Raw genomic sequence first — 13510 nt, 5'->3', positions numbered from 1 at the left:
GTGTGGCTATCTGGGGGCAGCGTGTGGCTATCTGGGGGCAGCGTGTGGCTATCTGGGGGCAGGATGTGGTTATCTGGGGGCAGCGTGTGGCTATCTGGGGGCAGCGTGTGGCTATCTGGGGGCAGGATGTGGTTATCTGGGGGCAGTGTGTGGTTATCTGGGGGCAGCGTGTGGCTATCTGGGGGCAGCGTGTGGTTATCTGGGGGCAGCGTGTGGCTATCTGGGGGCAGAGTGTGGCTATCTGGGCGCAGCGTGTGGTTATCTGGGGGCAGAGTGTGGTTATCTGGGGGCAGGATGTTCTTATCTAGGTGCAGCATATGGCTCAATGGGTTACGCTTCTGTGATCAGAAGGTTGCTAGTTCAAGCCCAGCCTCAGCACATCTGTGGGTCCTTCAGCAAGGCCCTCAGCCCCCAGCTCCCTGGGTGCTGCTATGGGTGGCTGCCCTTTGTGTCCATCTTCCTCTATAGAGAGGAAGTTAGGGGAGGGATAAAGGGACTTTCCCCATGGGGGTCAATAAAGTATCAATTATTATTTACAATCATCAGATTAAAGTTTAGGGAATGCTAAAATTCCTCTAAATACATAAACCATAGAGGCAAATAACATTTCCAGGAGAAGGGGAAGTGCATCAAAGCTGTGAGGTGAATCCCATTCACTCAATCGATATCTAGACCACCTTCAGGTCAGGCTGGAATCCCCAGGCTGAATATCGAACATTCCTTTTCAGAATTTAATGCACATGTGTTCAGAGAATAAGAAAACACAGAGGTGCACAGAAGGTGAAGGAGCTAAACTGACGTTTTAACCGAAAGGCACACGATTCACTGTACGAACCCGGGCATAACTTGCACTCGGCAAGCGTGGTATTTAATGCAATGCAACATACACCACTGATGGTTTTCACTGACAGCTCACTGCCAGGAATGCTGTGCTGTGATTTCAGGTGTCACATCCCACCTTTGGCATATCGATTTCAGGGGGGTGGAGGAGGGGCCATGGGGGGTAAGGGCTAGGCTTGGGCAGTATTATGGCAATACCGTATACCGTGGTATTTTTGATCAAAAATTCCCCAGTTGAGAACTACTGGGGCAGCACTGGTTTTTTTAAATACTGTCAGTATACTAATGACTGGATGATATGATACAATAAATTAATTAATAAAATTAGATTGAGCCCAAGTTTGCAGTGCTGGCAGTAAAATTTGCCGACTGGGTGGGATTGTGGCGGTTAAACTTCCACCTAATTTTACCTCCATTGAATAGTGGAGTGGTGTGGTGTGGAGTGGAATGCAGTGGAGTGGAGTGGAATGCAGTGGAGTGGAGTGGTGTGGAGTGGAGTGGAATGCAGTGGAGTGGAGTGGTGTGGTGTGGAGTGGAGTGGTGTGGAGTGGAGTGGAATGCAGTGGAGTGGTGTGGAGTGGAGTGGAATGCAGTGGAGTGGAGTGGTGTGGAGTGGAATGGTGTGGAGTGGAGTGGTGAGCAGTGCAGTGGAGTGGAGTGGAGTGGTGTGGAGTGGAATGGAGTGGAGTGGTGTGGAGTGGAATGGAGTGGTGTGGAGTGGTACGGAGTGGAGTGGAATGCAGTGGAGTGGAGTGGTGTGGAGTGGAGTGGAATGCAGTGGAGTGGAGTGGTGTGGAGTGGAATGGTGTGGAGTGGAGTGGTATGCAGTGCAGTGGAATGGAGTGGAGTGGAATGGAGTGGAATGGAGTGGAGTGGAATGGAGTGGAATGGTGCTTCATGACTCAAAGGTAAGCTGGTGACCACCTGACCAACCCATTTGACAATTCTTCCGTTCAACCTTCGAAGAATGCAGTCAGAACAGTAAGGGATCATCTGACTGAATCCCCAAACAGCACCATTACAGTCAGAACAGTAAGGGATATGAAACCCCAACAGCTTTAGGAATTTATGGAAAAAATAAGATTTAATCTTTGCTGTTATAACAGATGGGCAGATTTTAGAATATTCCCTTCAGAGCTTGGCACATAAATCAGATCTGTAAATGTGACAGAGGCATGTGCAATGTCTTCATTAAAATGGCTTTTCTCTACTATAGATTACAGCCGTTCCCCCAGGGCTTCTTCTCCATATTTGGTGGAATATTTTTGATTTCTTGGCCACTAGCAGTTCACTCATTTGTAGTTATTTTACTGCACCTTTAGTGGATTTTCTTGCTGTCCTCTTTGCCCACTAGCAGGGACCTGTATCTTAACGCTGGAGTTTTGGGTTAGCAAGATAAGATTAAATGAATGAAGATAAAGTCCACTTAAACTGGAATGCAGTCCAATAATTTATCTTGCTAACCAAGAGATCTCGCTTATGATACAGGCCTTAGATTATTTGTTTGTTGTTGTTTTATTGTTTGTTTGGTGGTTTTTCTTCCTTTCATCTTGGACACTAGCAGCCCGTGGCTTTGTAGTCATTTTCTTGTTTGTTGGGTGGATTTTCCAGCTCTTTCCCTGTGTTTGTTCCGTAGCTCCAAGGCTACATGATGCAGCCTGTCCACTTGAGCGAATCCACTGTGATGCTATTATTATCTCCAGGACTATAGTGAGGGGCCTGCACCTTCTCTGAGTGCCCCTGGGTCCTAAAAGGACTCCCCAGAGCAAGATGCAAAAACCCATGGAACCACAGAAGGAATTTTCCATAGTGCAGAAGCAGAAACAACAGAAACTGGCTTGTTCGTCTTCTTGTCAATGTGTTTTTTCACTGAGGGTCCACCAGGGCCCATAAACTTGAGGAAGAGGCACTGCCGAGGCCCATTACCTCGAGAAGGAGGCCTCTCTGGGGCCCAGAATCCTGAGGCGGAGGCATGGAGTTCTTTTCATCCTTAATGTTAGTGCTGCACCTTCATATGATACCCCTCTCCTGCGCACGCTCATTGCAGTAACCCTGGCAACCTCCCTCTATTTGCTCTCTCTCTGCTTCTACTTCTCTGTTCTTTTTCTGCCTTTCTCCCCCTCTCATTGGCAGACATAACGAGGAGGTGAAGATCTCCAGCCTTGGAAATGTGGCGGATGAGTATCTGTGAAACTGGACGTGAAGCTGCCAGATGAGCCACGTCCCCTTTTAGTCATGTATCTCACAGAAAAGCCGTGCCCCTCACAGGATGACACTCTGACACTCTGACAATCTCACACTCGGACACTCTGACAATCTCACACTCGAACACTCTGACAATCTCACACTCTGACAATCTGACAATCTCACACTCTGATAATCTGACAGTCTCACACTCGGACACTCTGACAATCTCACACTCTGACACTCTGACAATCTCACACTCTGACAATCTCACGCTTAAACACCTTGACACTCTGTCACCCTCACACTCTTTCACTCTGACACCTTGACACTCTGTCACCCTCACACTATTACACTCTGGCAATTTGACACTCTCACACTTTACTCCCCTGATTTCCACATACAAACATCCTAACTGCCTGTTTGTCTGCAGTCATGCTACTTTCTGTTATCCTTTTTCATTATGCATCTTGGACTCCTGTATTTATTATTTTGTTTTTAATGTTTTTCTGGCACTCCACTCTTCCAGCTATGGGGTTAATACAAGCTTTCTTTATTGCCATGTGCACATGCTATGATGTTTTGGGAGTACAGAGTGGGCCTTCACAGTCCAGCTCTGATTTTAATCAAACCGTGTCATGAGTTGAAGCCGAAGTTTCTCTCGTTTGTCGAGTAGCAAACTTTCTCGCTGCTTCAGCAGTCGTCCGGCTGTAAGATCATGGAGGCAGTGCTTCTCTGTGTGACTCATTAGTCAAAGTCAAGCTAATGTGCACCTTGGGTTTGATTGTTTACACTGTGGAACCTCATTTCAGTGTGGCTAAGACAAGCAGGAAGAACATGGGAGCAGACAGGGCCTGGAGGATATATAGGATAGGATAGCAGTGTGTCTGTCTGTCTGTCTGTGTCTGTCTGCCTGTATGTGTCTGTCTGTCTGTCTATCTGTGTCTGTCTGTCTATCTGTCTGTCTGTGTCTGTCTATCTGTCTGTCTGTCTATCTGTCTGCCTGTATGTGTCTGTCTGTCTGTTTGTCTATCTGTCTGTGTCTGTCTGTCTGTCTATCTATCTGTCTGCCTGTATGTGTCTGTCTGTGTCTGTCTGTCTGTCTATCTGTCTGTCTGTCTGTGTCTGTCTGTCTGTTTACCTGTCTGCCTGTATGTGTCTGTCTGTCTGTCTGTCTATCTGTGTCTGTCTATCTGTCTGTCTGTCTGTGTCTGTCTGTCTATCTATCTGTCTGCCTGTATGTGTCTGTCTGTCTGTCCGTCTATCTATCTGTCTGCCTGTGTCTGTCTGTTTGTCTGTCTGCCTGTCTGTGTCTCTCTGTTTGTCTGTGTCTGTCTGTTTGTCTGTGTCTATCTATCTATCTATCTATCTATCTATCTATCTATCTATCTGTGGTGCTTTTCATCTCTGTGTTCTGGTTATGTTAACCCTGTGTTCTGGTGGTTTTAATCTCTGTGTTCTGGTTATGTCAACCCTGTGTTCTGGTGGTTTTAATCTCTGTGTTCTGGTTATGTTAACCCTGCGTTCTGGAGGTTTTAATCTCTGTGTTCTGGTTATGTCAACCATGTGTTCTGGTGGTTTTAATCTCTGTTATCTGGTACTGTTAACCCTATGTTCTGGTTCTGTTTATTTCTGTTTTCTCACTCTTTGGTACTAACTTGAATACCCTGCAGTCCTTGGGCCTCCAGCTGCATAAATGGGGCTGGGAGGGAGAGAGACTCCATATTATATAAAGCAGCAGTTCATGAGAAGGTCCCCAGCAGAACTGCCGACAAAAGAGGCCCTCCACTTGCTGAAGGACGAACAGAATGCCTCAGAGTTTTGTGTGCGAGAGATGCAGATAAACTCTTTCTGTGTCCATTCGAAATGCTTGTGAAAATTCAAGGGCACCCGCTATTCAAATTATATTTATATATATTTAGAAAGATATAGAGGAGGCTGGGCTCCATCCTGTGTCGGCAGTGATGGAGGGACACGACTATATATCAGGAGAGAGGACAGAAACAATGGCAAGGCAATGAAATGACATCAGCACCTCTAATGGTGGGGGTCCCTGTGGTAGCGGGGGCGTCGGCTCCACACAGTTCACCAGGGGGCAGCGCAGACACGTAACCGCTCTGTCTAGCTTTGTCTCTCAAGTCACTCTCCTCCTTTGTTGATTCTTCTTCTTGCTTTTCTCCTGCTCTCAGTCAGAATGAGCTGTTTTGCCTGAATAAACCCAAGGATAATAGTGGCCATTCAAGCACCGGTGAGTTTCAGACAAAGACCGCTCCGAATGTTTTCAGCTTCTATAATCTTGGCGTGCGGCACCTTCAGTGTACACTTGGCACTGAGTGGAAGGTGGCATTCATAGTAATGACACGATTTGTGTTCTGAACCTTGTGCGTCTTTGCTGGCCAGTAGGTTCAGAGTACAGAAAGTACAGGGAAGCTTTGAACAGATGACACTCTCTGGTCTGTAAAAACTCAGATGTAAAAATTCACCTTTCAGAGAAACGTGATTTAAAGCTTGGTAGGGGTCTTCATGATGTACGTGTCACAGAGCTTAATCAAGACCTGAAACCTGCAGTCCAGTAGGAGCCCCAGACACTGTGTAGAGCAGCGGATGGGAAGCACATCAGTCCAGTGCGACTGAGACTGCAGCCCAAGCAGCAGGGTTGGGGACTGAGACTTAACCCCGTCAAAAACAATGTTGCATGAATAAGCACCGGATGATGCTGTCAAATAAATGCTGTGACAAGGTGGCAAATATACAGAGGCAGCCCGAGAGTGCGCCGATTCTAACATGATGGACTGTAAGGTGCCATGATGTTCCTCCACCAGCCTGGGATGCTTCTAGCTCCTCAGGCCATGGTCATCCAACGGCTAGGGGCAATTTTCACCTCCAACTTCAGCCATCACTGAAGAAAGGCCTTCAATGGCTTTGGGGCTGTCACCTCTGAACCCAGGCACCCTCCAAGTTCATTTTAAGTATAAAAAATACAAAGAAAAGATATAAAAGACTATACAAACTATTGTGTGATGAGAGAATCGTAGAGCTGCATGTGTAGAAATAAAGATCAGTTTAATGGGAAGGACACATTCAGATCGGGGCATCAGCCAGCCTCAGCCGCAGGACCTCACTTAAAGAAGAGAAGCTCTCTGTCCAAACAGCTCTGCCCTGGGTCTCCCTGTAGCTCCTCCGCTCAGTTTAACGCTCACATGATGAAGATCTTCCCTGCTTCACTGCAGCAGAACGACATATCCTGCTGGAAGATGCCTGCGGCGAGAGCGGACACAGAGCTTTCCTGGAAAAGCCACCAGGGGGGGTGTCGTTCTGTAAGCTGCAGGGAACGCCCGATGATGAGGTCACTTCTTCGATCAATCACACAGACAGGAAACACAGTGAGGTCTTCGGAATCCTTTATTTTCTCATGAAAACTTTACAAAACATTTTATATGATGAGAGAAGAGTCAGGGAGCTGGTGGCCACGATACAGATATCAACCAATGAGGAAAGGGACAGTGTGCAGTGATTTGGATACCAGCCAATGAGGAAAAGAACAGTGTACAGTGATTCAGATATCAGTCAGTGAGGAAGGGGACAGTGTGCAGCATCCACAGCTGTAAAGAGGAAGCAGAGGGGCAGGATGGAGGGATCCACTGCACACAGGATGCACTCAGAGACACCAGAGACAGACTCCACCAGAGAGTAGGCAGACAGTCAAGAGACAGACAGACAAACAGACTGAGGATAAGAGGCAGACAGAGTGACAGGCAGAAAGACAGAGAGACAGACTGGTAAAGATACAGACAAGACAGATAGACAGGCAGTCAGACAGAGAGACAGACAGGTAAAGATACAGACAAGACAGATAGACAGGCAGTCAGACAGAGAGGCAGACAGGCAGGCAGTCTAGAAACAGATAGAGAGATAGACAGAGAGACAGACAGGTAAAGATACAGACAATACAGACAGACAGACAGGCAGTCAGACAGAAAGACAGACAGGTAAAGATACAGACAAGACAGATAGACAGGCAGTCAGACAGATAGACAGGCATTCAGACAGAGAGGCAGACAGGCAGGCAGTCTAGAAACAGATAGACAGACAGAGAGACAGGCAGGCAAATAGTCAAGAAACAGACAGATAGACAGGTAAAGATTACAGACAAGACAGATAGACAGGCAGTCAGACAGAGAGACAGACAGGTAAAGATACAGACAAGACAGATAGACAGGCAGTCAGACAGATAGACAGGCAGTCAGACAGAGAGGCAGACAGTCTAGAAACAGATAGAGAGATAGACAGACAGAGAGACAGGCAGGCGAATAGTCAAGAAACAGACAGACAGACAGGCTGTACCATAGACAGACGCAGGGTGGTTCCCTGTGGTCCATACAGTCTGGTTTGGTGAGACAAGACAGTAGAGACAGGAATGGTCTGTCTGTTCCCTTTTAATATAAATGATACGTGACATGTGGTGGGACAGAGTAACAGAGAGACAGTTGCAGTACTGACACTGCATGTGTGAGCAGGGCCTCAGAATCAGGTCAGAACAGAGTGACTCCATGGCATGTTCCAGAAGGACCTCGTCTGTGGGGCTCCTTTAATATGCCCAAAGAACTCCTGTTGATCACTATGGCTCCAGTTTGCCCTCATATCAACATGGAGACCCTTTCTGGAGAGATGATCACTGACTATATTCCTGCAGAGTGAATGTTCAACCGAGTGCATTATGGGAAGTGAATCTCAGGAAAGTGCTGGCACACAAACGCTAGAGTGAGTAGAGTCTTTTCTGGTAATTTCCAGCGTGTTACATGGATGCTTGAATGACAGACCCCCCTTACTGATCCCCTTCGCCCTCAACATCTATACAAGCAGCTCCCAAACACAGCCTTTGTGCCGTCCAGCATCAGAGCAACTTAAACAGTGTAATATTGCTCAGTGAAAAGTCCGTGTGGAGCCCAAGAAGCCATTTTCTGTACGCATGTTGCTTTTCCTTGCACCATGTATGCGCTGTAATGTTACATAAACGTCAGTGGGGCGGTTTTAAGGCAATACGCTGGTATATATTCTAGATATTACTTTACAGGGCGTGTGTCCCCTTCCGGATTGTTCTGCTTACACTGTGAGAGCGCCTGTCTGTCAGAAATGCCGCCATAAAAACTCTTTCTTCTCCAGCTTGCCTCAGGCGAGACGAGCTCGCAGAAAGCAATTAGACCGAGATGGAAAGGGAGCAGAAGGGAAACCAAAAGGAATAATAGATAAAGGAATCGTGCATAAATTCCAGGCAAAGCAGCACGATGCTGTAGCTAATGGGGGCTGGACTGGACGGCAGAATTTCAGTGCCTCATTTTGGGGATCTCTCTCTCAGGGCATTGTGGGAAATCTGCTGACGCACATGTCCACCATGCGTGTGAGACACACACAGAGGCTGACACTCACCGAAACATGCAGCAAGCCCACACACTCCTCTATAGGCCTGTCAGACGCACACACACACATGCTCTTCCAGAGGAGAGCTGTCAGTGGTCTTCTTGGGCGCCGGGGATGAAAAAAACGAGGCTTCAGGTTTTTGTAGATGCTGGTGGATTGTCCCCAGGAACGTGTGGAGAAAAGCAGACGCAGCTCAGTTTGGGGATTGAGGGGGCAGACAAAGAGCAAACTGGCCAAATGTCACAGCATGACAGCTTAGGTGCTCTGTAAACTGGCTGCCAGGACAGCGCCCTCCATGGGCCCAAGACTGCGCCTTCAGATATTAGTGTATGTGTGTGTGTGTGATGGCCTTCAGCCCCCAACCCCCTGCCAAGTTCAGTGAAAACATGGGAGGAAATGTGAGGATCTGCAGGAAACCCAACAGGAGACAGAAAACACAAATCGACAGAGTGAGTGTACCCCCCCACCAAGTCAGCCTAACCCTAACACCCCCTCTCCCCACCAAGTCTGTCCCAGACATCCCACCTCTTCCGGAAGTTCCAGGAGTCTCCCGCAACTTGACAGCAGCTCCCTGGCACCTGCAAATGATGCTCAGTATCCCAGAAATCTGTTCTGCTATTCAGTTGTGGTAAAATTAGCCGGAAAGAATTTTTACCTTTGCAATCACGCCCCAGATTTTACCATCACTCTCTAGCCCCAGTCAGCAAATTTTCCCTGCCTGCCCCAGTCGGCAGTATATATACGGTATTTCCTTTAATACCAGCCGAGCACTGGCCAGCATGTCCGCCCTCCCAAACGTCTCCTGAACATCCCTAAGGTGGGATGTCTTCTGTCCATCCTTCTGCCTACTTCATTCATCAGCATTTCTAACAAATACACGAGGAGCCAGTCATGGCCGATGGCATGTTCTTCAGACACCTCTGTGCTTCTGCATGTTTCTTAAGAATACCTCGAAATAAAAAAACAGTCTATAGTAAAAAAGAGAGAAAACAGATTCATTATAAGCAAACATACACAAGATGGGCGACATCACACTGACATCATTATTGCCCAGCCAATAAGATAAGCTTTTATGTTAAACTGACCCTCTGCTCCAATCAGATGCATCTTACTGCTATGATTCCTGTCTCATTTGGCCCTCACTCAGAAAAATGGCATAGAACATAACATTAATATCGATCATACAGAGAAGTCACTCTAAAGAGACAGACTATGAACAATCACAATTCAAATCAGACTGAAGGCTAGTTTAGTTTAAACCCTTTGAACCATCTGACTGGTGATGCCTGAGACCTGCTTGGTCTCCTTAGTCATTCGGTGCCATTCTGTCCCTGGAGTTCCCTTCTGCACATGGCTCCAGGTGACTTGCTCCCTCAGCAGAGACTGGCCCAAAAACCGAGGATGCAAATGGCAGGCTGGAGTCCCGGCAGGAATGGCGTTAAAGCAATGGTCCATGTGAGTGGGCAGGTTTGGGCTGATCTTCATGGCTGAGGTCTTTGGTTCAGGTTCCTTACAGCTTTCCTCTTAGCCAGTGAGAACAAGATCACATTTATCCATATAGATAAGAGAAATATCCTGCTTAATGAGAGGCCTCCACTTGGGCTCAGCCAGGGATAGTGCAGACCTCCTGTCCTCCATCTTCGAAACCATGCTTCCAATGATGCCATGACCTCATCCTCTTGTGAGTTCCGTCTGCCAGTGTTTCTCACCAAAGCATAACTGCTATGCTACTCCCGAAGTCCTACCCGCAGGATGAAGTGTTTATCTTAAAAAAAGACACATGATATGACAAAAAATTGATATAGCCTGGATGCTGGGCCCTGGGCTCTGCCCTTCCACTATCTCTCAGCTGTTCTTAGAGCATCCACCATGGTTTAGGTGTAAATATGTGAGACTGACCCAGGCTTACAGGAAGAGAAGCTGGTGTAAGACTGTAGAAAGGAGGGGAATAGTTTCACTGAACTCACAGTGAAACCTCACATGTGCGTGGTCATGGGGTCCTCCAGCCTGCGGTGGCGCTGTTTCCAGTGTGACCTCCAAAACACACATGTAAATCCATTTCGGGTTTAAGGTCCAGAAAAAAATGAACAATTATTATTCAAGTTATTAAAATAGCAAAACCAAGGAGGGTGCCCTCTCGTCCACTGAGCATGGCTCCTGCACTGGGAGCCAGCTATAGCCTTTAGAAAGACAACAGACAAAACGAAGACCTTCTGCTCAGCTTGACTGACCATTCCGAAGAAGACAAGAAAGATGATGAACAGAAGGTGGAGCCCAAACACAATGCGATGGGGTCAAACTCTTTGGAACCAGGGCTGAAGGAAATGTGCTGTGGAGTGAAACACGCTGAAGGTGGGGCCAGATGCACAGAAGGCAGGGCCAAACACGCTGAAGGTGGGGCCAGATGCACAGAAGGCAGGGCCAAACACGCTGAAGGTGGGGCCAAACACACTGGGGGTGGGGTCAAATTCTGTGAAGGCGGGGCCAAACACAAAAACTGAAACTCACTCTCGGACAGATCATGCTTCCATATATGGGAAAAAGCGTCATGTGACCTGAGGGCCTGAGATACTGAGTCACTCAGCTGGAAATGACTGCGCGATGTTGCAGTACAATTCAGCAACAAGTCAAGGCAGTAGTTCTCAGCACAGACACCTGCCTTTATTCTCTCTGCCTCTCTTCCGCTTTACATTAAATGCACAATCACCAGATCAGAGCAGAAAGAATCAGTGATTAAGTAGCACTGGCTCCTCCCTCTTTCATCGATGTTCTTCTTCTTGCTAATGAGTCATTTCAACTAGTCTGTCGGCAAATCAAAGGAGAGCAGCTGAGTGTGAATGAGGACATGATGGCAGGATCAGTCAGAGGCGTTGTTTAAGGAACTGCTGTCACGGAAACGACACTGGCATCATTTTCACCCAGTGATGCTTTCGATCACAACAGACCTGAATCTCTCATTTATGTCTAACAAGCATTAATAACAACCATCAGGAGCCTTCCCTGTTTCACATTACACAGCAGTGCTGTACGCTGTAAATATGCAGTGAGCCTTCCCTGTTTCACATTACACAGCAGTGCTGTACGCTGTAAATATGCAGTGAGCCTTCCCTGTTTCACATTACGCAGCAGTGCTGTATGCTGTAAATATGCAGTGAGCCTTCCCTGTTTCACATTATGCAGCAGTGCTGTATGCTGTAAATATGCAGTACAAACACTGCACCCGCTCATTTCTGAGCCCTGACGATGGTGTCTCACTGTAATAACACAGAGACCTAAACAACATTTGTTATAAGCTAAAGTCAAAACTGTGCTGGAGGGATCAACTGAAAATGACAATGAGGAGAGTGGTATCTCAGCGGGCAGCATCGGTGCCTCACGCCTCTGGGGTTAGAGGTTCGAATGCTGCTCTGTGTGAGTGCATGTGTGTGTGGATGTTCTCTCAGTGTTTGACAGGTTTCCTCTGGGCTCCCAGGTTTACCCTCACAGTACATCTCTTAATGTCCCTATATGTCTGTATGTACCGATGCGATGGACCGCCATCTTGTCTTGCATGGACTCCAACCCCGTGCTGCCTGGGGCAGACTCCAGGCCCAGGATACATGGTGGGGAGAAGGATGGCTTTTGGGCTATGATAAAAATGTGATACAAAAAAAACATTAGCAAAGTGAAAATAGAAATATTACATGTTTGAAATTAACCAGAGTCTTCAGGGATAAGACAACAGCACAGAGTCACTCCTGCAGCAAAGTGATCGGTGTGGAGAATGACAGCAGGGATGCTTTCTGCGCTGAGACATCCCTGCCAATCTGTGTGCTCAAACCGTAATTAACAGGCCGAAGCCCTGAGCGTCAGGTGACCACCGGAGGCTTCAGAAAACACAATCATAGGCAAAAGGATACCATCCACAAGGGGGCGCTGTTTTACAGAAACGGCATACGTCAGAAACTTAGAGCGTGGCCTGCGGCAGGTGCTGGGTCAGGGAGACACGGCTGGAGCATTTCCAGAGGCAGGGGCCCCAGAGGCAGGGCCGCCAGAGGCAGAGGCCCAGAGGCAGAGGCCCAGAGGCGTTTTACCTTCAGAACCTGCTTCCCCATCCAAAGATGGTGCATCATGAGCTCCCCGGCTTGAGGTTACACCACAGCCTGGGGGGATCGCTGGAGGGCAGGGCGGAGTCAGCTTTGTCCACTCAGAGTAGAGGCGGAAGTCTGGTCTCTTCCCAAACGCTGGTGTGAAATGATGACCACCTCCACCCCGCCCCCACCACGATGTGGGGTAAAGTTGAAGGCGGAGTCTGCTGTATGAACCCCACCCCCGGAGCTCTGGTCTAGTGTCCCAAGCCCAGCGTGGAGCGCTCCACAGAGGGAAAGGTAACACAGGGCCCCTCCCTCGGCAGTCTGAGTGTGGGGGGGGTCTGTGTGACTGTGGGAGCACGGCCTCGGGTGGGGGCAGGGCCCGATGTCTGTGTGGAACCGAGTTCCTCCAGCCCCCCCAAACCCGGGTGAGAACCCTCGAAGGCCATGTTGAGCCTCAGCGTGGCGGCAGGCTGGTGGGCCTGGCAGTAGTCAACCAGGGGGGGCTCTTGCCTGTAGAAGGTCAGGACGCTCACCTGCTGCGGAATCTGGGGGGGGGGGCGGGGAGAAGGGCGAAAGAGAGGGGAAACAGACTGAGAGATCATGTTTGCAGGAAGGTCCAGTTAGCAGATATGGGAGCCGCTGCATGAACAGCACTCTCAGAAGCCGGAACCCTCCGGAACTTCACCAACAATCATTTCATTTCTTTTGAATCATTTTAAGTGAAGTTTTGCTCACAGCACTGCTCCCCTCAAATCAAATCAGGGTGCCCCCCCACCATGTGACTGTATGGAGACCTCAGAGAGCTTCACTACAGAAACCATGTGACTGTACGGAGACCTCAGGGAGCTTCACTACAGAAACCATGCAACTGTACAGAGACCTCAAGGAGCTTCACTACAGAAACCGTGCGTCTGTACAGAGACCTCAGGGAGCTTCACTACGGAAACCGTGCGTCTGTACAGAGACCTCAGGGAGCTTCACTGCAGAAACCACGC

The 13510-nt window shown here is 48.4% G+C and overlaps 1 protein-coding gene across 2 annotated transcripts in view; it reads right to left on the bottom strand.

The window, feature by feature from the left end:
* Positions 1 to 6408: 6408 nt before the first annotated feature.
* The window catches only part of LOC111836950 (leucine-rich repeat transmembrane neuronal protein 4-like), a 59193-nt gene continuing 52091 nt past the window's right edge, over positions 6409 to 13510 (bottom strand). Inside the window, exons 3-4 of one of the 2 annotated variants that reach the window (XR_002836532.2) lie at positions 12516 to 13060; positions 6409 to 12068 (exon numbers count right to left, since the gene is read on the bottom strand). Coding sequence is in view for 1 of the 2 variants with exons in the window: in XM_023798655.2 (XP_023654423.2) it covers positions 12767 to 13060 (294 nt within the window). In the remaining variant the exon portion in view is untranslated. Of the gene's footprint in view, positions 13061 to 13510 lie in introns of both variants that reach the window. The other variant, XM_023798655.2, reaches the window with a different exon arrangement.

The sequence above is a fragment of the Paramormyrops kingsleyae genome, chromosome 7 (assembly GCF_048594095.1).
Source record: "Paramormyrops kingsleyae isolate MSU_618 chromosome 7, PKINGS_0.4, whole genome shotgun sequence".
Lineage (NCBI taxonomy): Eukaryota > Metazoa > Chordata > Actinopteri > Osteoglossiformes > Mormyridae > Paramormyrops > Paramormyrops kingsleyae.
The sequence above is the reverse complement of the archived record's forward strand: the minus strand, read 5'-3'. Positions and strand labels throughout refer to the sequence as shown.